The following is a 24,606-nucleotide window of genomic DNA, read 5'->3' on the forward strand; positions in this document are numbered from 1 at the left end:
ACACAGACGCTTTTGTTATCTATTACTTTCCACTAACAATTTGCATTTATATTTATCTGTTTATAGGTATATATAAATGTATATTTAGCATAAATAGGATCATACTTTACATAGACTCATATTACGTTGTATTTTGCGCTGACTGTGAGTGTTGTCTGCTAGACCTTTCTCCGGTGATGGAAATGTCCAATACAGAGGTCACTGGCCACTTGTGACCAGTGTGACTTAGGAGACGACTTTTAAATTTTATTCATTTTTAATTCATTTAAATTTAATAGCCCCATGTGGGTCATGGCCATTGTGTTGGACAGCTCAGATCATATCCTGCCTTTGAATTTTTTAAGCCTTCTCGGGTACTCAAAATATTTCCTTATTCTTGTGTTTTGCAGAATATGTCAAGTTTCCATTCTTCCTTTTTTTTTTTTTCTCCTTCTAGTGGTTTAGGAGCTCTGTATCCTATTTTTCTTCTTCTAGGAATTATCATTAAAGTTCAAGCAAGCTTGCTTTTTTTCTGTATTTCTCTATCAATGTCAAAAATTAACCAATGTCCAAAATATTCTGTGTACTACCAAACAAGACGAACCATGTAGGATGTTTGGATTTCTCCTTCCTTTACATGTCCTAGATTTTGTTGAAATAATCTGAAATTTCAATTCCGTGTGCCTTCTTTTATTTTTGCCCTTATGTCATATTAAAGCTTTTTTCTTAACTATTAACATTACAGTCACATCCATAGTATCAAAAACTTCTTAAACCTTCCTGACTCCATTACTGTTTTCATTGCTTACCAGTATTTCTTATAAACTACACCCCCTCCTTTTCTTCTTTGATTATTTTCTCCCTTAATTTTTTTATTAGAGTAGGTGGATGATATATTTTCTAACTTCTTATATGTCTGAAGATGCCTCTTTTTGCTCTCACGCATGAACCAGAGTCTGGGTGTAAGTGTAATTCTGTGATAATCGTTTTCCTTCAAACTCCAGAAACATTGTTTTATTATCTTCTAGCATTTAGTGGAACAGATGTTTCTCTGCCAGTCTTCTTCTCTTTCTTTTATAGGTAGCCGTATTCTTTTTCTTTGTTTTGACTTGTTTTTAGTCTAGAAGCTGGTAGGATTTTTCTTCCAATTTTCCTAAAACTCAAGTGTTTCCACATCCTTTAACCTTCCAGGATCACTTTTTTCTTTAATATCTAACAAAATGGCTCAAGCTCATACGTATTTGTGGCGGTCTCGTGGGGACCGAGGTTTTCGTGGTCCTCCAGCACGTCCATGTGGCCCCAGCTGCCCCATCACTAGCTCCTAATGCTTTGGGTCCTGTAGCATTTCTCCCCAGACCTTTGACCCTGGTGGAATCCAGTCAGCTCTCTTTCATCCCCCTCCCCCGGCAGGAACCACTAATACAGGGCTGTCCTGCACAGCATTTGCTGAATCAAGAGTGCAGGGATTTGATTATAGCCTAGGGCAGAAAACAACTTGCAACTCAATGTCAGGCATCATTGTTCACCAAAGGGATTTACTGGCGTCCATCCTCCGCTCCCCCCATAGGCCACGGCCTCCCTCAGTGTCCCTCTGAGAGTGGTCTCTTAATCCTCTGACCTCTTCCTCTTCTCCAAGTTCAAGGTCCAGCTCCGGTGTGCTTTCTTTCATGACACCTTCTCTGGTCATTAGCACTGAGGGTGACAACCCCTGGCGAAGGCCCTGGGACCCTTACTGAGTGTATCCTTCACACGTGCCTTTCCACCAGTCGCTCTGTCTCCCAGCCATCTTCTCAGGCAAACCCTTGTTTTACAGGAAGGAAGCTCTGGCTCCTAGGTAAGTGACTTCTCCAGGGTCACATGGTGCGTTGTAGGTGGGAACAGAGTTTTTGGTGTCTCTCTCTTCTTTTTTTTTTTTTTTCCTTTGGCCTTACCACGCAGCTTGTGGGATCTTAGTTCCCCAACCAGGGATTGAGCCCACGCCCTCAGCAGTGAAAGCGCTGAGTCCTAACCACTGGACCTCCAAGGAACTCCTGGTGTCTCTTGTTTAACATGTATGTGTAACATCTACACACAGGCTCACATAAAAGATTTTATTTTACACATACAGTAGGTTGTCTTGAAATACAGCATGGCTGAAATTTATTAGAATTGAGGACCAGCAGGTCAGGAAGGTGGGTCTGTCTGTCTGTGTAGCCTTCCCTCCATCAGTCCGCTACCAGCAGGCTGGGTCCAGGCAGGGGTGGCAGAGGGTGAGCCGGCAGCCGGAGGGGGTTGTCACGTGGTACAACATGACCATTTAGGGCCAGGTCTTCAGGGAGGTCTGGAATCAAAGTAGTTTTCAGAGAAGGAGATAATAAACAAGGCTGGCACCTCAAAACATGCCTACAGAACACGAGACGTGTCTACCTGTCTGCTCACACAGACCCCAATCATTGTAATATCTGGGAATTGCACACACAGGTAGCTTCATAAAGGTCACTTGAGTGGATTCCAGTGGTTCCCCATCTTCACTGACAGGCTAACTTCTAACTTAAAAGATGTTCCCCTGTGTGCATTATGAAGACGTGAAGGATTTCCTTTTCCGAATTCTGCTTTTGAAGGATGTGGACTGTGGCATTCTTAGTTGTGCTCTTTGCTGTATAGGACCCAGCATGGGAAAATGATAGCTCATCTTTTGAACTCCTCCTGCTATGGGCTTCTTTCCTTGTATATACATTTTTTTTTTCTCACTGAATCATTATAATAACAGGTGAGGAGACTAAGGCCTCTCCAGGTTTAAATAACTTGCCCAGGCCACATCTTGGATTCAGATTTAGGTCTTGGGGCCTCTTGCTGTCTGACTGTCCGACCCCTGCCTGTTCACAAACTGCATGGTCTAGTGGACTCTCAATACAGAGCAGTTTGTTTGATAATGTTTCAAGTTCATCTCCCCATATGTTGTAGATTACCAACTTCAGTGCCTCTGGAGCCAAGATTCACCAGCGTAATGGGCATACTATTGGGTTGGCCAGAAAGTTCGTTTGGGTTTTCCGTAGATGTGATGGAAAAACCCACATGAACTTTTGGGCCAACCTAATAAATGTCAGTGAATTTAAAAGGAAATAAATGCATACATTTCTTTGTTTTAAAAGACATTGCACCTCGATTATAGAAGACCCTTTCGGAGTTTGTCTTTTGGTCTCGTCAAAGGACTGCGTTTAATGATAGCATCAGTAGTTGCAATAAGATCCTTTTTCTTCTGTGCTTCTTTTCTGGCTGTCTCTTCTCCTTTCTGGTTCGAGTTCCATGTAGCCCACAGTAGCCTGTCACACGCCAGCATCCTTTCCCTCCCGCACTGCTGTCGTTCACGCCTCCACCAAGTCAGATTTTTGTAAGAAGCAACGTGGGCTTAGAAATCCGGTTACTGAACATCTCTGGGTGGTAGCACTGCCGGAGGAAGCCGCGTCAGCCCCTCAGTACCCGGTACCCCAGCTCCACGGCCCGGCCTGTGGAGCGCCCGCCACGGGTAGCGCTTCTGGGCAACGCTTTAAGTTCCTCTCAGTTGGTGGCCCGTCACGGGAGAGAACCCAGCACACGGTCACCCGGTGCGGGCCCCAAGCTGAGCTGGGATTTACCTTTGCAAATTCTGTTTTGTAAGCACATTGCACTTCTATTGATGGCTTGAACACACATGCCAGGGGAATATGGGCTCCTCTATTCTGCGTTCACTCCATGGTCAAGTTCATGTACTGCTTTCCCAGAGAAAGATGGCAACTCAGTTACTATGATACTTTCCCACGATTTCTTCATTTAGTATTTGGCAGTGGGGTAGATACTTGCTCTTTACTACCCGTGGGTATTTATTAACATTTTAAAGAAACCGAAGAAAGAGCCCCTGAAAGCAGAGTTCCTTTTTTATTTTTCCAGTTGAAGTTTTTAAAAAAAACCTTTTTGCAAAAATGCATCATTTCTAAAATGGAACATTAGAATGTATCACCAAGCAAAAAGGCAATGACTTGGCATATTCATTTACACATTTTCCAATTCATATATATTTACAAAAATGCAAATATACTACTCCTCTGGTACTGGAAATTCCTGTTTGTCACTTGATGTGCCAGGACCATCTTTCCAGGGTGTTACAGAGCCTTCTCCGGAGTCACGGGAACTGGCTGGCTAGTCCATCATATGACTCTGTGGAGATAATAGAATACCCTCGTCTGTTCAGTCTCCTGTTGTTGGGTCCCAGTGGCCGAGGCCGTTAGTGGCCCCTTCTTCCAAAGGAGCAGGGCCAGGGTGTGCTTGTTTGAGATGGTAAGTCTCCGTGGACCAGGTGAGCCCGGCACACATCCCAGGGATCCTGGGGATGGCCGAGAGCAGGTGAAGGATCTTCTCCCGGCAGAACTTCCCCACTGAGGGAAGCGAGACTTTCCTGTGAGCGCGACGTGGGCTTCTGTGTCCCATGCTGCTGTTATTTTGGGACTCGACCCGCACAGCTCGACCTGTACACTAACTAATAGAACATCTGTATATTACCTTTGATTTTGTAGACACCTTTTTTTAATTATTATTTTTCGAATAGGTAGTATGAGCCTATGGTACAAACTTCAAAAGGCACAAAAAGGGTATCCAGTGAAAAGGAAGTCTCATTCTGACAGCCCTGAGCTTCCCTCCCTATGAGCAGCTCCTGATGCCAGTTCTTGGCACGTCCTCCTGGTGGCATTCTGTACACGTACAAGGATGCGGGGCAGGTGCATGCGTGCATGGGCATGCTTACGTGTGCACGGACATTCACCAGCAGTGGGAATGTGTCGTTCCGTTGCTGCACCTTGATTTTTCATCTAACAGTGTATCTTGGAAATCCTTGCATATATATTATATATCAAAACCCATAGACCACCCTCATTTTTTATTTATTTTTTGGGCCGTTCTGCACAGCTTGTGGGATCTTAGTTCCCTGACCAGGGATTGAACCCAGGCCCTCGGCAGTGAAGGTGTGGAGTCCTAACCACTGGACCACCGGGAATTCCCCCAACCTCATTTTTTAAAAGGCTGCATGCCATTGTTGAATGGATGTCCCATTTCTCATTTAATCTGTCCCCTGTTCATAGATCATGAGATTGTTTCCAATCTTTTGTGCTAACAGACAGCGCTGAAATGAGTATCCTAGGATGTGTATAGTACTTCTCCAGAATATTTCTTCATAAATATCTTTAAAAGCTTTCCAGATAACAAGTTTTAAGGAGGTGGTGTGGTGTGTGGAAATGAGTATTAAACCAGGAATCAAGAAAGTCCTGTCACTCACCCTCAGTTGGATGTTGGAATACTGGTCAGTGCATCTCTCTGGGTAGGAGTGTCTTGTCGGGAAATTGAAGCATTTGGCTCTCAAATCTAACAGGGATTTAACAAGTACACACGTGGTCCTGGGCATGGTCCCTACCCTCAGGGATAAGGACCACAGACCTTGTGCCACGGGTGCTGTCAAGCCCCCAGAGCTCCTTGGATTGACTTTCTGCTTCCATAGCCCAAAGGTCAGGGGGCAAGATAAATGTAGGCAGAAGAGAGATCCCTGTCCTGCCCACCTCCTGGCTTGTCCCACTTTTAAGCTGTACTTCTAGGCACTGCCGGCTGTTCTTTCTCTATTAGACACTTTCTCTGAGCCCTGGGGTGTTTCTGTGCCTTTTACATTTATTTTATTTTCTTAATTTATCTTAATGAAGTATAGTTGATTTGCAACGTTGTTTTAATTTCTGCTGTATGGCAAAGTTATACATATACATATTCTTTTTCGTATTCTTTTCCATTGTGGTTTGTCACAGGATATTGAATATAGTTCCCTGTGCTCTACAGTAGGACGTTGTTTTTTATCCATTCTGTATATAATAGTTTGCATATGCTTGTGCTTTTAAAAAATGTCCTTGTCTCTTTCCTCTGCCACCGCCAAGTGGACCGTGACCTCTGGCTCCCTTCTGGATCTGGGAGGTCCTGTCCTTTGTATTTGAGAACTCCAAGTCCACCTTTGTGATTCCTGGAGAAGAGAGACACCTGTGTGACCTCTGCTTGGCCTCTGACCCTTGACTGTCCACTGAAATCATGTTTTCTCTGCATCCCGTTTCTGGCCTTTATACTTGGTCTCATATCCCAGACCCATCGCTCAGCCCTTCCACTCGAGGTCGAGCTGGTGTTTTCTCTGTTCCGGTGTTTCTACCCCTTCGGAGCCATCGGTCCCTGGAATCCCTCCAGTCTACATGGGATTTGACCATCACCTTCTTGCTGTTGGCGCCTCCTGGCCCCTCCTCGCAGATTTAACCGCCTGAGACAGTGATTTGCCTTCCCCGCCGGGCATGTCTTGCCCCTTACTTCTTCACCAGATTTTTCTAGGGGAGAGGAGAAGCCTAATATTTTGCCACGTTCATTTGGAACGTTCATTTAATGAAAGAATTGAGTAGGTCCATGGGCAGCATCGGAATATACAGTAGGTCCATGGGCAGCATCGGAATATACAAAAGAGAGAGTAAAAAATGAGTATTGGATTTAGCAAGGGAATTCACAAATAGGAATATCATTTGAAAAGCACACTGAATTGTGAACTTTGCTGACACATTAATCTTATTATCTATAACAGCGCTAATACAATATTGAAATGAATCTCAGCCAGAAAAAAACATTTTTTTTAACTTGTTAATCGTCTTCCTTCAGTAAGCTCTGAAAGGCCCAGAAATGAGAAAAGTCATAGAAGTAGGAGCTAGTGTGAATGGGCTATTCTTCTATCAGAAAAACATTTGTGAGCGTGAGTAAGAAAAGGCTGTAGGAAATAGGGTAGTTTTTCACTAATCTAGACTGTTTTGAAGGTTATACTCTGCCAACAAGCTCAACCTTTTTAGAAAACTTGATTTTTCTGCTTGTTTTGTTCAACATTTTATCTTTTGGAACAGTTTTACCTAAGATGCAAGGAAGTAAGCCTTTAAGAAATTTGCTTGTGGAATAGCTGGGCAATTTGAATGTAGTTTTTCAGTTACATGTAGTGATCTTAAAGATATCCAAACAACTTTTAGGAGCAGCTTACATATTTCTTCCTTTATTCTGATATTGGATAATCTGCAAAGACAGGTCTTACTTCACAAACTAAATTTCACGCTAGACTGGTTTCTGGCCAATGAGTATTGATAAAATTTTATGATGAGTTAACATTAACTCTTATTAGAATTGGGTTTTTATGGGAAGTAGGCCCCAAATGTGTTGAATAATAATGAAATACTTGTGGAGAGAGAAGGCTAATGAGAGAGAACGTATTTTCCCACATTTAGATTATAGTAAGAGGGAAAAGAACTAAAACCTTGGAAACAGCCCAATATCTAATAAAGGGGACTTGGTTAGCAAACTCTAGACCAGAAGCTAGCAAAGGGAATCATCTAGGTCCTACTCTGGCTGGGCCCGGATTGCTCAGGGCTTATTGGTCAGCCACTGCCGGGAGCCAGCCACCCTCTGCTGCTGACACCCATGGAAATATTGGAATTGTTGGCTGGTCCTACCGTGACCTCTACCCAATGCTCCAGCCTCAGTAGCTACTGCTGCCTGCCTCCTTGGCTGACCTTTATAATGATAAGGATCATTGTCAGGTTTCTGCCCCTCACTGATCATAAACTTCTAGGGCAGCTTTGAGCCCGGAACCGTCCAAGGGCTTCTCCGTGACGTACTGCTTTGACCAGAGATGATGTGGCTTTAAAGAACTTCTGACAGGTGTTTCCTCCATCAGCCCCAGGAGGGGAAGGAAGGTACAGAGCAAGGGATGAAGCTCCCGCGTTGAAGAGGTGGCTGAAATCCTGCTGGAGGTCAGACTGTGACAAAGCCAGGTGATGACAGCGGCAAGGTTAGCTTCTTGCTCTGGACTGTGCATCACGCTTGTGCAGGAAGCGGGTGAAGAAGTCGTGACTGGAGTCGCACACATGAGCCACTGACAAAACAGACTCACTCGTGGGCCTTCAAGAACCTGAACTATAGATAAAATCTGTTCTTGAGTTGGGCGGCCGGGTGATCAGCTTGTATCAGATGGGTGCCCCAGTCCAGCATGAGAACAGCCTGTGGCCAGTACCCAGGAGAGTTTGAGTCTGCCGCAGCCACCTGCCCCGCAGCTGTGGCTGTGAGTTCTTTTCCATCACCTGGGCACTGTGATGCTGCTTTGGGTTACCTTTTTCATAAACTGTGCCAAAACTGCCTCATGTATTTTCTCTCCTGGGTAGTGCATTTCCCTCTGAATAAAGTGATTGGGTATCCCAAACAGAACACACACACACACCTACAGCTAAACACACACACACACACACACACACACACACACACACTAAAGATCTGTTACCATTCAAAAAAAGACAACTAGGCTAATAAAAAGTGTTCACAGGGGCTTCCCTGGTGGCTCAGTGGTTGAGAGTCCGCCTGCCGATGCAGGGGACGCGGGTTTGTGCCCCGGTCCGGGAGGATGCCACATACCGCGGAGCGGCTGGGCCCGTGAGCCATGGCTGCTGAGCCTGCGCGTCCGGAGCCTGTGCTCCGCAACGGGAGAGGCCACAACAGTGAGAGACCCGCGTATCGCAAAAAAAAAAAAAAGTGTTCACAAAAGAAGAGGTCATTCCCCAAAGAAGACCTCAAGATTGCCAATAAATATCTAAATAGATATTCATCCAGTGGAAACGCATAAACAAGAGACGATATATTGAAGTAATTACCTGAATCCTGGAGCCTGATTGGCTGATTTGAGTCCTTGGCTCTGCCATTATTTAGCTGTGATTTTCAGCAAGTTACTTAACCTCTATGTCTTGCAGTTTCCTCTTCTATGAAATGGGATTAGCTATAATTGTAGGACTTAACCTCACAAGGTTGTTGTGACAATTTACAAGGTTGATATATATAAGGTGCTTACACGGTGAGTGCACTAAAGTGTTAGCTGCTCTGACAGCGACCGTGGCGATGATGACAATGACAGTGATGATGGTGATGATGGTGGTGATGATGGTGGTAATGATGGTGGGAGTGATGATGGTGGTGATGGTGATGGTGGTGGTGATGGTGGTGGTGATGGCGATGATGTGGATGCTAGTTATGGTGGGGATGCCAGATTGCTTCCAGATTGCTTGTACCAGCATTATATAAATATTACCTTTCCTCACATTCTTCTGATATTATTAGACTTGAAAACGTTTGGCGAGTCAGTGTATAAAAAGTAGAATCTGAAGTGGGTTTCATTTTCAGTTTCCTTGCTGCTGGTGAGGTTGAGCACCCTTTCATAAGTTTATTGGCTGTTAGGGTTTCCTCTTCTGTGAATCATTTATTCGTATCCTCAGCCCATTCTTCTCTCAGTGTTTTGTCTTCCTATTGATTTTTACATTGATTTCCCATTCACCCAGCAAATATTTATTTTATACCTCAGACACTGTTTTAGGTGCTAAGAATACAATGGAAGAGGCTGTCTTATGGATCTTATATTCTAGTCAGAGGAAGACAAATAAATAAATAATGCGTTTTTAGCTAGTGATAAGTTATATGAAGAAAAGTAAAGCAGGATAATCATAATAATAGCTAGCATTGACTGAGTGATTTCTCTTTGACAGCTATTGAAACTAATGTATTAGCTCATTTTATCCTGACAATTTTTGTAACACCATTCATTGAAAGCTTCATCCTTTTGCAGGTATGGAAACTGAAGCACAGAGAGGTTAAGTAAAATATTCCAAGTCACACAGCTAGGAAGTAGTGGAGCCAGGATTCAAAACCAGGTGGTCTGAATCTAGCTAATGCCTGCAGTCCTGACCAGGATATTATGTTGCCGGTCTATACTATGCTGGAGATAAAATGTGAATGGGAAAAGAGCTTTTTATATGTTCTGACTTAATATTTTATCATGTGCTTTATAAATACCTCCCCTACTTCTGTAGTTTTAAAATTTTGTCTATAATCACTTTGCCACAAAATATTTAACTTTGATGTAGTCAAGTTACCCCTTTTTATCTTACGGTTTGTACTTTTGGGTCCTTATTTAAGGAATTCTTTTCTTCACTGATATTATGAAGTTATTGTCATTTTTCTGCTTATTCATTCAACAGATATTTATTTGACCATATATGCCAGACGCTGTACTAGGCATGGATAGATGTTAGCAAAACCAACAAAAATAACTGCCTTCGGTCTTAATCATTGCCTTAATCACCGCCTTTGGTTTTGTTTTCCGCGTTTGGGTATTTAACTTATTTGGAATTTGTTTTTGTGATTCTTGGGTAGTAGCAAACTAATTTAATTTTTTCTGTATAGAAAGTCAGTTTTTCTGATACTATTTATTTAAAACTTTATGTTTTCACTACTGATTCATGATATAATCATTGTCATATATCAAGTTCTTGTATGCCGTGAGTTGTAACTGGTCTGTCTACTCCATTTCTTTGATCTATTTATCTGTTCTTGAGCTCTGGTGTATCTTGATAATGTTTTAGTTGCAGAGGCATTGTGGTTTTTATAGACAACTTAGAAAATGCATGAAAATACAGCAGCGATTAAAATCGCCTATAATCCCACCATTTTCTATGCAGCAAGTTGGAAATCAAGGGGGAAAATTTTGTAAAATGATTATAATATCAAACTACTAATGGTCCTTGTGGGGAGGAGCTAAGTGATCTCTCTGGTGGAATCCTGTGAAATCTAAATTTTTTCTTATCTTTGAGGTTTGCATACTGTGAATCGAGCTCTTAAAATTAATGTATTAGTTACGACAGGCTAAGCTGCTGTAACCCTATGGTGGACCCTATGGTGACCCTATGGTGTCACTGCTCAACATGATGGAAGTTCTCTCCTTTTTTTTTTTTTTTGGCCACGGCATGCGGCACGTGGGATCTTAGTTCCCCGACCAGGGATGGAACCCACACCAGCTGCAGTGGAAGCGCGGAGTCTTAACCACTGGACCACCAGGGAAGTCCCAGTTTTTTTCCGTATTGATGGGACAGTCCCAGACAGGTGTTCAAGTGGATGGCGAGGGAACTTCCCTTTATCCTGTCCATCAGAGGCTGCCTCCTCCTGTCACGTGGCTCTGCCGTCCTCTACTGTCTCATCCTACGCCTGCCTTCAGTCGGCCCAGGGGAGGGGGAGCCTGGAGGAGCAGACCCGGAGCCTGTCTGGGCCAGCAGGAAGCGGCAGGCTCGCGTCCACTCCCATCCCGCTGGCTGGGACTCAGCCACATGGCCGCACATGACTGCCAGCGGTGGGGAAGTGTGGTCTCGCTGACACGCTGTGAGCTCCCGGACGAAGGGGGAATGGATCTTTGTGGGCAGCTGGCGGTCTCTCTTTCACTCGTTTCTCCTGGGGCAACTGTAAAACGTTTACAGTTTCCTGTAAAATGTGTTACTTTGCTCATTCCATTAAGTCCTGTCTGCAGAATCCCTGAATATATCTTTGAAGAGATTTCCTGGATGTGCTTATTAAATTTAGTTTGACATTTCCGTGGCTGACAAGGAGTTTGTTGGTTTGCACTTGGGGTTTGAATGTGCCAAAGATTCTCTTTAGGCACAGACGGAAGTATCTTTCCTTCCTGGGGTACCAAAATGGAGAGGCTTTTCCTTATGGATTTTTTGTACGAATTCTTGGGGAGGTGGGAAATGGAACTTCTGTTCTTAAAGAGGCAAGAGATCTTTGTAAAAGGGCTGCATGATTTCCATGGTTAAACGTCTGGGACTCAGTAATCAGCCTCAGGCACTTAGAGTCTGAATCTTTTTCTTCATCAGATTTCTAAGAAGGATCCTCTTGAGCTGGGATTTTCCTCTATTATCCTGAGCCCTTTGCAGCATCTTATCACCCCCCGGGGACAGGAATTTCACCTGCCACTTTTTCAACAGCTTTGATGAGATATAGTCCACATACCCTGTGATTCACCCATTTAAAGTGTACAATCCAGCGGCTGTCAGTATATTCACAGAGTTGTACAACTATCACCGCAATCAGTTTTAGAACATTTTCGTCACCCCAGACTGAAACCCCGCATCCCTCCTTTGTGACTGGCTTCTTTCATTTGGTGTAATGTTTTCACAGCTCATCCATGTTGTTGCATGTATCAGTACTTTTTTTTATTTACAATTTTTTATTGCTGAATTAATATTTATTATATGGATATACCACATTTTCTTTATTCATTTATAGTTGATGGGTATTTGGATGGTTTATACTTTTGGGCAGTTATGAAGAATGTTGCTATGAACATCTGTATACAAGTGACTGTGTGCACAGATATTTTCATTTCTCTTAGTCGTAGACCTAGGAGTGGAACTGCTAAGTCACGTGGTAAATCTTTGTTTAGCGTTTTGAGGAACTGCCAGCCTGTTTCCAAAGCGCCTGCACCATTTTCCATTCCCACCAGCAGTGTGTGAGGGTTCCAGTTTCTCCACATCCTCGCCAACACTTGTTATTATCTTTTTTGGTTGCAGTTGTCGTAGTGAGGGACTAGTGGTATGCCTGTCAGCTCTGATTCCCAAATTCTAGTCTCTTTGAGGCTAGAACCCTTCCACCCTTCCCCTGCACCCAACACAGTGCTGAGCACATACTAGGTGGCTCAGTAAATACATGATAATAGGCTGCAATCAACTTTACCATGCAGGTAGGGAGAATTGTAGCTTTCAGAGATATTCTACTTCCTGGCAGTGTGTGATTGAGCTACCCCAAGGATTATTCATCCGTTCAACAAACATTTGTTATAAAAATCGACTAGTGTCAGGCATTAAATCATTAGCGACCTTAGGGATACACATAGGAATAGTTTTCTTCTGTGCCCTGCACACACTGACACGAATGCGCACATAAATCATAAGCGCAGCACAGCAAGTTCACCACTTTATGAGGTGCCAACCCTGGGAACACTGAGGGAGGAAAACCCGAAATAGTCAGACTCCCAAATCAGAGAATGTACAAAACCATACTATCCATGGCATATTTCTAGCTCTGCTATCTGGCTGTGATATGTTTGTTTAAGCCCAATTGCTAGTCAGATATTTATGGAAGTCCTTAACTACTAGATGATTTTAAACATAAACATCACAATACATAGTACAGATTTGATTCTACTGATGGAAACAAACTGCTCATTTGGGGGTGGGAACGCATTACTGTTTTTAGACCACGAGGGTGCCACTTGGCGGGGTCTTCTCGTATCTCCAAAAATGAACACTAGTTTCTATTCCAGGATTAGGGAGAAGAGGGAAACACGAATCTATAGCTCATGCGCTTGTCTTTTAAACACTTTTTCTCACTATTGAACATGGCTTTCATGCTTTGACTCTGCAGAGGAATGAATTACTTTAACTCAGAAAGTTTTCTGATTTTAACACGTGAATAACTGCCTGTCTGTCTGTGACGTAGATTGTGGGTGATGAGGCTGGCCCTTGGGATCCTCTAAGTGGTAAAGACCAAGCCCACAAGTCTGTCACGTTAAGCCAGCAAAACGTGGTCTCCCCCGGCACTACACGCAGCACGTGGGGACCTCTACTCCTCAGAGGCCTCTCGGGCCTCAGCTGAAGGAGGCCCATCCCCTCCCGATGCGTCATCTTGACAAGGCTCTGGGGCTCGCTGGGAGGGGAAGTCAGCAAAGAAGAAGGTGTGGCGGCCCTCACATGCTCTCACCTGGCAGCAGCACCTGTTCCATCCTCAACTTCCATTGGCTCAGCCTGCTTGGGCCTACTTTTCTCACTTGGGGGGTGGGGTGGGATGCGGAGTGTATGCGTCATCCTCTGGAACGTCCACAGGAGGGGAATTCAGAAATATCGGTGAGCACAGATAGTGTTCACCTGAGTAGGAGAACAGACTGTGCTCTCCTGACTCTCACTGCTGTCACCCTCAGCGCTTCGGACACCAGGCGTCGGGGCCTCCCCACACCGAGCATTCCTGCAGCGCTAGCACGGGCTGGGGTCCTACCATATAACTCGATTCTGACACTTTCTGCCTGGAGGCGGCGTCAGATCCCACAGCTCCTGCCAGACTGCCCTCTCCCCACTTCAGATGCCAATGCTAAGTCCAGGTTGTCACCTGTGCTTCTGACCGATCAGCTACAAATTGGAGTTTCCTAAGATCCCCTCCTCGGATTCGATTAATTTGAATCCACAGAACTCAGGAAAACACTTTCTACTGTTCACCAGTTGATTGTGAAAGAACGTGGTAAAGGATGGAGATGAACACCCAGATGGGCGAGGTGTGCGGGGGACGGGTGTCCATGCCCTGTCCGGGCACCACCCTCCCGACACCTCCACGTGATCACCAACCTGGAAGCTCTCTGAACCCTGCACTTCTGGGGGCTTCTGTGAAGGCTTATGATCGATCATTAACTCCATTTCCAGCCCCTCTCCCCTCTCTGGAGAACTGGGGACGGAGCTGAAAATGTCAGGCTTCTGATCATGGCTTGGTCTTTGTGGTGACCATCCAGGAGCCCACGCAGAGGCACCGCACTGGAACCAAAGACACTGCTCGCTCCCAGGAAATTCCCAGGGTTTTAGGAGCTCTGTGCCAGGGACTGGGGTCAAAGACGAATATATATTTTCTCTATTATTTCACACATTTTTTAAAGAAATGGGAGACCTTCTGTTCTTAGGCAGCTTACACTCTAGTGGGGAAAGAGGTAAGAGCACTGGGTTTTGAGCGTGCCTAAATCTTTTTCTTTTGGAGTGTAGTTGATTTACAATGTTGTGTGAATTTCTGCTGTACAACAAAGTGATTCAGTTATACATATATACATATACATTCTTTTTTTTTCTTTTCCATTATAGTTTATCACAGGATATTGAATACAGTTCTCTGTGCTGTACAGTAGGACCTTGTTGTTTATCCATTCTATATATAACAGTTTACATCTGCTGACCCTAACCTCCCACCCCAGCCCTCCCCCAACCCCCTCCCCCTTGGCAACCACGTGTCTGTTCTCTATGTCCATGATTCTGTTTCTGTTTCATAGGTAGGTTCATTTCTGTCATATTTGAGATTACACATATAAGTGATGTCATATGGTATTTGTCTTTCTCTTTCTGACTTATTGCACTTAGTATGATAATCTCTAGGCCCATTCATGTTGCTGCCAATGGCTTTATTTAATTCTTTTTATGGCTGAGTAGTACTCCATTGTATATATGGAATACCACATCTTCTTTATTCATCTGTCAGTGGACATTTAGGTTGTTTCCACATATTGGCTATTGTGAATAGTGCTGCTATGAACGTAGGGGTGCGTGTATCTTTTTTGAATTATAGTTTTGTCTGGATATATGCCCAGGAGTGGGATTGCTGGGTCATATGGTAGTTCTATTTGTAGTTTTTTAAGGAACCTCCATACTGTTCTCCACAGTGGCTGTATCAATTTACATTCCCACCAACAGTGCAAGAGGGTTCCCTTTTCTCCACACCCTCTCCAGCATTTACTGTTTGTAGATTTTGTGATGATGGCTATTCTGACCGGTGTGAGGTGATACCTCATTGTCGTTTTGATTTGCATTTCTCTAATAATTAGCAATGTGGAGCATCCTTTGATGTGTCTATTGTCTTGGCCTAAATCTTGAACGAAAAGCAATCTGCCAGGAAATGAAGGAGAGAAGGGTGTCCTGGCAGAGGAAACAACATGCCTAAATGTGTAATAAGAACAGTACCTATCAGTTATTGAATGGCTTACTCCATGCCAGACGCTAAGCTACACACTGTGCAGGCTCCGCCTCGTTTAATTTCCCATAAGCCTCCCATCTGTGTGTTGTCTGTTGCCTTAAGAATATATGCTCCATAGGGCAGGACGTTGCTTTGTTCATTGCTGTATCTTGATGTTCCAGTAGCTTGCTGTTTAATAAGCCAGCAACCATTTTATTAGGCTCACAGATTCTGTGGGTTAGGAATTTGGAAAAGGCATGGCTGGAGGGAGTTCTGGCTGGGGATCTCATGGGGTCACAGTCAGATTTCAGCTGAGGCTTCAGTCAGCTGAAGGCTCCCCTGCAGTGGACGCCCAGGGGGGGCTCACTCACATGACTGTCCGTCCATGCTGGCTGTTGGCTAGAGCCCACCCACGTGGCCTCACCAGCATGCACATCTCTAGAAGTGGGTGGGAGCTTCTCACCTAGACTGGGAAGTCGTATATTGACACATTTGTTGTGAATGATTGGTTGTGAGTCACAAGCCCATCCACATTCAAGGGGAGGGGAGCTAGATTCCATCGTTCATTGGGAGGAGTCTCTAAAAAATTTGAGGATGTATTGAAAACTACCACAGTCCATCTTCTGGCCATTAAAAGTATGCACATTCTCCCCCAAGTAGAATACATTTACCCTCCCTGAGGCTCTCCCACAAATCATATCGCGTTTTGGCTTATATATGAGGCTCAGGCTTGAAGTGCAGGATCTCATCATCTAAACCAAGTCTAGGTGGATGAGGGCCCTCAGAGTCCATCTCAATACCTGTAAAATGAGCAGGTGTGTTGTCTGCTCCCCACATGCCCATTGTGGAAGGGTGGACAGGTATAGGGGAGCCACGGTGGTGGTTCCATTCAAAAAGGGGGAAGTAGCACAGCACAGCCAGTGGTCCATAGCAGTTCTGAAATCCAGCCAGGAACCTGTCACCAGTCCCTTGGTTTGAGTTCAGTCCTAATCTTCAGGAGCTGCTCTCCATGGCTCTGGCCTCTGTCCCTTGGGCTGTGGGTTCTGCCCTTTAAATCCTCCTTCCAAAAGAAAAGATGACTTTGCATCTGAGTGAGTGACCTTCTCTGTCTGCTTCCTGCCTGTAAAAGGCTGAGGGTCCAAAGGCCTCTTTGCATTTTGTCCTGTTCTGTCTCTTTCAAGCTGGTGTAATTCTTTAAAAAATGTACTGGACTTCCTGTTTCAATGTACAATCCAGCTGTCCCCAACCTTTTTGGCACCATGGACCAGTTTCCTGGAAGACAGTTTTTCCACGGACGGGGAGGGGTGGGGGGATGCGTCAGGCGGTAATGCAAGCAATGGGGAGTGGCAGATGAAGCTTCGCTCTCTCACCCGCTGTTCACCTCTAATAGTGTGGCCCAGTTCCCAACAGGCTGCAGACGGGTACCAGTCTGCAGCCCGGGGGTTGGGGACCACTGTACTGCACAAAAGCCACACCCACCAACCTCTTCTTCAAGATATGCTTTTCTCTACCTTGGTCTTTATGTGAGGCTGAATGTCCAGAAGATTTAGAAGCTGTACTGTTTAGAGACAGAATAGAAGAGGCACATCCTTCAGAAACCGAGAGGGTGTTTTGTCTGTTTGAAATGGTCTATGGAACACCACCTTGAAGATTTTCTGAGGTCCTAACCACAGCTGCATTCCAGGTTTGACTTTCTGTCCTGAGACCATTTCTTTATATGTACAGCCTTTGCCTTCTGGGGATGCTGGGGATGAGGGACAGTTTAATTTTGAGTCTAGCAAGCCCTGCCTGGGCTCGTGTATTCTCTAACTTCCTCTCAACTGCCGAGAAGCTCATTCTTGAATTAATGTCTCTCTGCTCTCATTTTATTATACACAGCTGGGAGAAGCCAGCACGATTTCAGCCTTCTGCCCAGGTATCGTTTTAGATTTTCATGCTCATTACGTCCATTCTCTATTTCCCACGTTATCTCTGGCGGCAGTTTTATAAACATTCCTCTACTACATAACGGGGGTCCCCTTCCGTCGATCTTCCCATATCACTTCCTTTACTTTCCCAGGCCCTCACCACCAGCCTCCTTGAGACCGTCAGGCTTCTGCTTACAGTCGCCGCAGGCTCTTTCCATCTGGCCTGAAAGCCAGGGCCGCGTGTTTTGGGTTTTAGTTACAGCAGCCTTCCACTTTCACACCCCACGTATCTGGCTGAGTTTTTATTGCTACATGCAACACCGTTACAGGCCTGGTGACACAAAACAACGTTGCTTTATCAGGCTTGCAGATCCGGTGGGTGAGGAGGCTGGGAAAGGCAGTTCCTTATCCAGGGTCTCTTGTGCGCTTACAGACGGATGTTGCCTTGGGCTGGAGTCTTCTGCAGACTTGACCACGCTGGGCATTCATGAGGGTTCCCTCCCGTGGCTTCAGCGGGTGGTCTCAGGGCAGTCAGACCTCTTACGAGGCTCCTGGCTGCCCCCAGACTTGAGCATCCCAAGGGAGCCATGTGGAAAGTGCGTGGTCTTTTGTGACCTAGTCTCAGAAGTCATGTAGTGTCACTTACACTGCGTTACGAGCAAGTGACGAGCCTGCCCAGACTCAAGAGGAGGGAAAGAGACCCCCACCTCTCGATGGGAGAAGCATCAAAGAATTGGCAGACATATTTCGAAACCGCTTGCACCCGGAGCAGTGTCTGGCAACAAGGCCTTGCCATGCAATCGTATCCAACGAGTAGGCACTTCCGCCTCTCTTATTATATCTGCTTGTTAGTCTTTGGGCGCTACAGTGTGACCCCTGTAATAACAAGCTATGTTATAATGGGGCTTTCTTGTATTTGAAACGTATTTTTGGAAAGTAGGAATACAGGACTTCACATTCTACGCACTTTATTCCAAATGAATTAGAAAGCTAAATATTTTTCCCCAAAAGTCATAAAGCTAAAAGAGAAAAAGTTACAGAAGGATACTTACGTAATTTTGGAATTGGGAAGACTTTCTAAGCAAGATTTGAAAGCCAAAAAACCACAAGGGAAAAATTTTAAGTATTAGACCCCATAAAATTTTTAATTGTCTGTACAGGAAAAAATACCATAAATTAAGTGGAATGCTAAAAACTAAACTGTGTATTTACAGTCTAAACAATAGACAACAAACTAGGCAATGGAATATAAGCAGAGGGTAGTATCTCTCATAGGCCTGTTGTGAGGATTAAATGAGATTAAAGTGCCCAAAGTAAAAATTCTTAATAAATGACAAGTTCTATCCATGCTTTTATAAAGGGCACCTACAAATCATTGTTTTTTAAGATGGCTAATGGAAAAAGAATATGAATGAGCTATTCGTGGAAAAATATAAATGCTCTGTAAACATATAAAAAGATATGTAGGGCTTCCCTGGTGGCACGGTGGTTGAGAATCCGCCTGCCAATGCAGGGGACACGGGTTCAATCCCTGGTCCAGAAAGATCCCACATGCCGCAGAGCAACTAAGCCCGTGCACCGCAACTGCTGAGCCTGCGCTCTAGAGCCCGCAAGCCACGACTACTGAGCCCACGTGCCACAACTACTGAAGCCCGCGTGCCTAGAGCCTGTGCTCCGCAACAAGAGAAGCCACTGCAATGAGAAGCCCTCGCACCGCAGTGAAGAGTAGCCCTGGCTCATGCAACTAGAGAAGGCCCACGCATAGCAACAAAGACCCAACGCAGCCAAAAATAAATAAATAAAATAAATTTATTTTTAAAAAAAGTTATGTAGCCTCACCCCTGGTTAACTAAAGGAACATTAAATCTACAGTGAAATTTTTTTCTACCTATCAGATTGTCAGGTATGAAAAAGAATGGTTATATTTCAGTGCTGGCAAAGACATAGGGAAATTGCTGTTCTCATTTACTGTTTGGTCCTTTGTTCTTCTACAGGTAAGGTAATTTTTCCTCTCTGGCTCTTTTCATCTTTGATTTTCTGTAGTTTGAAAATGATTTGCCAAGATGCCATTTTAGGGGCATTTATCCTGTTTGGTGTTCTCTGAGCTTCTTGGACCTGTGGGTTAGCACCTGCTTTTGACTTGGGGAAATCCCCAGTCATTATTGTTTCAAGTATTTCTTCCATTTCTTCCTCTCTTCTCCTTCTGGTTCTCCCATTACACATATGTTATACTCTCTGTAGTTTTCCCACAGTCTTCGGATGTTCCGTCTGTTTTCTTCCATCTTTGTTCTCTTTGCTTTTCAGGTTTAGGGGGGTCTCTGAGGTTTCCACTGCTATATCCTCAAGCTCAGAGATTCTTTCCTCAGCCACGTCCAGTCTACCAATAAGCCCATCAAAGACATTCTTCATTTCTGTCGCAGCGTTTTTGATTCTTCTCGGTTCTTTCTTAGGATTTCCATCTCTGCTTACATCGCCCGTCTGTTCTCACGTGCTGTCTACTTTGTCCACTTGAGCCCTTAGCATATTAATCAGAGTTGTTTCGAATCCCAGGCCTGATCCTTCCACCATCCCTGCCACGTCTGGCTCTGATGCTTGCTGTATCTTTTCCAAGTGCGTTTTTGGCCTTTTGGAATGCCTTGTAGTTTTTCTTGATAGCCAGACATGATGTCCTGGGTGAAAGGAACTGCTGTAAGTAGGCCTTTGGTCATGCGGTGGTGAGGCGTGTGGGGCGGGAGGCATTGTGGGGTCCTGTGATCCGGCCTCAGTCTTTTAGTGAGCCTGCGCCTCTGGACTGTGAGCTCACACATGTGAACAGGATGGCTAACGGGGACTGGAGCCAGGTATTTCTTTTCCCCAGATTAGTTAAACTCTGACCGTAGCCCAGCTGCTTAGGCTCTGGTTGACTAGTTTCTGCTGAGGACAGACCTTGTTAAGAAGCACAGAACGTCTGGCATTTTTCAGAAATGATTCCTCTTCCCCTCCCTCTACCAGAAGCATGAGGGGATTTTTCTCTGCTCTCTACTGTGGGAACCTGACTGCGCTCCTGAGGGTAAAACTCACTAAAGCGTGGGAGACCCCTGTGACTGGGCTCCTAGCTCTGGGTCTTGTTCACATGTAGCCTCCAGGGCTCTGTGAATTGCGGTCCAGGGGTTCCTGCCTGAGCGCTGGCTCCCATAGAGGTTTCCACACGTGAGTCTCTGCTCCCAGAAGCTGTCTCTCCAATCTTGGGGGCAGCAGTTTTTCCTGTGTCCCTGCCTCCCACCCTTAGGGATCTCAGAAGAACTGTTGACTTTTCAGTCTGCTGGGATGGAGTGGTGACTTCCAAGCTCCTTGTATTCAGAACCAGAAACTGATTTACTGTTGGTATAGTGGAAACTGGAATAGTATTTAGTAAAGCAGGCTTAACTATCCACTAAAACTAAAAATGTGCATGCCCTTTGACCTCACATTTCCACCTTTGGACAAACTAGCATGAATGCAACAAAGATGTAAGTACCAGAATATTTTTTTGCAGCAGCATATTTTATATAGGAATGGTTACATAAAATATGATATACTGACACAGTGGAATGCTACCCAGTTGCTAAAAAGAAATGAGGTAGCTCAATATATCCTGACATGGAAAGAAAGAAATCCAAGACACATTTGTTAAGTGGAAGGAGAAAAGGAGCCAAGTTTCAAAATAGTGTGTTTAAGATTCAATTTTTGTTGAAAACTTACTCGTAGTAAAAATGAAGGCATGCTTAGAGAAGAAAGGCTATTTTAGAAGAATTTATACCAGAAGAACTATTGGCTGCCTTTGAGGGACCCTGTTATAAGGCTGTTAATTAATGACCTTTGTGTCTTATATAATGAATATGTATTTGATAATTAGGCAAAAATTCAAGAAAGAAAATAGGAACAGATAGAGCTAATTAAGAACAATAGAACAGAATTGCTTATTTCCATCACTTTTCCCTGCATCAGGGGATAATGCAATAATAATCTCTGACTCAAAATTTGAATTTACCTTCTGGGAATACTGTGGGAGAGTAGGCCCAAAGAAAAGGAAATTTTAAATCTCCTTGTGTCTCTTTTTCTCTTTCAGAAGATTACAGCTCTAATATGACAAGGGTTCCAAACAGAAATGTTTTGCCAGTGAACTTTTTTTTTTCCTGTAGAGTTCTTTTTATTGTTAATCCTTCTAATAAAAATCTTTATCAGGAAAAATGCCACCCCCTGCAGAGATGCCCTTTCTTTGGTTCTCTTGTGTCAAGATTAGTGGTTTGTTGTGCCCAAGAGATGTTTATAACGGAATATTTTATGACATGTATCTCTCCCTGAAAAGGCTGATTTAAAAGTAAGTTAGTGGAGCTGTGATACCTGTGAAAGCTATTTGACTTTGGTGATAAAATAGAGTTTATTGCTACAGTTTTCCTGCTTAAATGACATCTAAGCACCCTGCAGGATGACTGAGCGTAGACTAATATTCTTCTGGGTTCCTGGACCCAGTTCCAGTGGGGAGGTAGGGGTGGAGGGTTCCCACATAGCACCAAGCAATTCTCAGATGCAAGCTGGGTGTCCTGAAATTCATCTCAGCTCTGACACCGTCTATGCAGAGGCATCATCAGATCCCACAAGTTAGGGGCTCAGTCCCACAAGACTATCCCCCCCCGACCCCTGCAAGGTGTAAACCCAGGTTGTCACATGTGCTTCTGACCGGGATACAGATTTAAGACCCCCCTCCTTAGATTCGGTCAATTTGTTAGAGCAGCTCACAGAACTCAGAGAAACATTTACTTTCTAGATCACCTGTTTATTATAAAAGGATGTAACTCAGAAACAGTCAGATGGAAGAGGTGCCCAGGGCAAGGTGTGGGGAAGGGGCGCAGAGCTTCCGTGTCCTCTCCAGGCGCCACTGTCCCCAAACCTCCACGTGGAGAAAAATCACCAACCTGGAAGCTCTCTGAACCCCCATCCTTTTGGGTTTTTATGGAGGCTTCCTTACATAGGCATGATTGGTTACATCATTGGCCATTGGTGTTTGATTCAACCTCCAGCCCTTCTCCCCTCCCGGAGGTCAGGGAGGTGGGATTGAAAATTCCAGCCCTCTAATCACAGGGTTGGCTCCCCTGGCGACCTGCCCCCATCCTTAGGTGCTTCGAGAAGTGACCTTCTTAACATGACATAAGGGACACCTACCTTAAAGTTCTAATCTTTTAGGAAACTCCAAGGGGTTTGGAAGCTGTGACCCAGGAACCATGGATCAAGACCAAATATAGATGAAAAATATATATTTTGGTCATCTGCAAATATATATATATTTTTATCAATCAGAATATTGCACATCCTAACGTAGTTTTTCCCTCCTGTGTATAACATGTGTTTTTCCTAAATGATTAATTTCATGCAATTCAGATTTTACATAATGACCTGTTGTTGTTTTTACAAACCCTGTGAATTTCCTAACAGGAGTCCCGGAGGTGATTTGGGTGCCAAAAAGAAAAAGAAGAAACAGAAGAGAAAAAAGGAGAAACCGAATTCCGGAGGCACCAAGTCAGACTCGGCATCTGATTCCCAGGAGATTAAAATTCAGCCGCCTTCAAAAGTGAGAACCATGTTTTCTTTTAACCTCCGTGGTGTCCCATGTGTGTGAAAGCGGGTCTGGGCAGCTTAGGCGAGTGCCCTGTTGGCTCAGAGGTGTAGTTAGGATGTTGCCGTGACTGTGTACTGTGTGGTCACAGCAGAGTATTTACAGCCTTCCCAGGACTGACGTTGGCACCCAGAAAACTAAGAGGTCCGTGCTGGGCTTCTATGTGTGTGTGTATTCTGCCCACATCCCCCCTTTCTCAGTGAATTAGTACATAGGTTGTAGTCATAGAAGAAAGTCTCACGGTGACCTTGTTAGATTTTTGTTTCTGGTTTTTTGGGGGGTTTTTTTGTAGTTACACTTAATATTTGATTCCCTTTTGTTCAGAAGATATTCACATTTTCATTTTTCTGGGTGTCTAATTACCTGAATAGCACAGCACCATCTGGCAGCAGGTTTCAGCAGGAGCAACCATGGGTAAGTCTCACGTTGACTTTGCCTTGGACCAGTCTGCAGTGGCCATTCTTAATTCTATTGCCAAGGGTAGGAAGTAACCCATTTTGGACCAAACCAGAAGTGGTCCTGCTGGGCCCTGCATCTCTGTATGCTTCTGGAGATGCCAGTGCCAGGCGCCACTTCCCTGGGGCCACCCATCATCCTGGCTGTGAACAGAGACCTCGTGTGCTGGGCCCAAGGAAACAGAGCCCTCGATGCCAGAAACTCACAGCGAAAAGGGGTAGAGTTAGAAGCATAACAAAGCAGAGGTCATCTGATTGTTGTAGCTCCAAGTAAGTTGGGCAGTGCGTGGTGTCATGGCAGGAGCTCTGTCCTGCCCCAAAGCTCTCAAGCTGTGAGCCTTTGCCAGGCTCTGCCCCTCCTTAAGCTCATTTTATCTGCAGCTTGGGGACATGCCTCCTCCCCAGCTCATAGGCTGTTAATGAGGTCACAATCAGACCATCTTTATAACGTGGTTTTTATACCATGTAAAGCAGCGGTCCCCAACCTTTTCGGCACCAGGGACCGGTTTCGTGGAAGACAGTTTTTCCACGGACCAGGGCCGGGGGGATGGTTTTGGGATGATTCAAGCGCATTACATTTATTGTGCACTTGATTTCTATTATTATTACATTGTAATATACAATAAAATAATTATACAACTCACCATAATGCTGTCGGGAGGCGGAGCTCAGGCGGTGACACGAGTGATGGGGAGCGGCTGTAAATACAGATGAAGCTTCGCTCACTCGCCCGCCACTCGCCTCCTGCTGTGCAGCCCGATTCCTAACAGGCCACGGGCCGCTACCAGTCCGTGGCCCTGGGGGGTGGGACCTCTGCTGCGGAGCACTGTGTATACATGGCAGTTGTTACCGTTACGCCAGTTTTGTGGGGTCTCAGGTTTTCTTCTTGCACAAACTTTACATCTTACGACATTGAGTGAGTCTTGCAGGTAGTTTTGTTGTCGTTGTTGCCTGTTTTACACATAAGGACCAGGAATCACTGGGAAGGAAAATTCCTTGCCCCAATTTT

General features: G+C 44.7%; 1 protein-coding gene across 4 annotated transcripts in view; it reads left to right on the plus strand.

Moving 5' to 3' along the window:
- Positions 1-24,606, plus strand: part of NMT2 (N-myristoyltransferase 2) — an 81,693-nt gene that overhangs the window by 29,968 nt on the left and 27,119 nt on the right. For all 4 annotated transcript variants that reach the window (XM_029238043.1, XM_029238040.1, XM_029238042.1 and 1 more), the window contains one exon: positions 22,962-23,097. Coding sequence is in view for 3 of the 4 variants with exons in the window: in XM_029238040.1 (XP_029093873.1) it covers positions 22,962-23,097 (136 nt within the window). In the remaining variant the exon portion in view is untranslated. The remainder of the gene's footprint in view (positions 1-22,961; positions 23,098-24,606) is intronic.

Source organism: Monodon monoceros, unplaced genomic scaffold (assembly GCF_005190385.1).
Source record: "Monodon monoceros isolate NGI ecotype Baffin Bay Population unplaced genomic scaffold, NGI_Narwhal_1 Super_Scaffold_21, whole genome shotgun sequence".
Taxonomy (NCBI): domain Eukaryota; kingdom Metazoa; phylum Chordata; class Mammalia; order Artiodactyla; family Monodontidae; genus Monodon; species Monodon monoceros.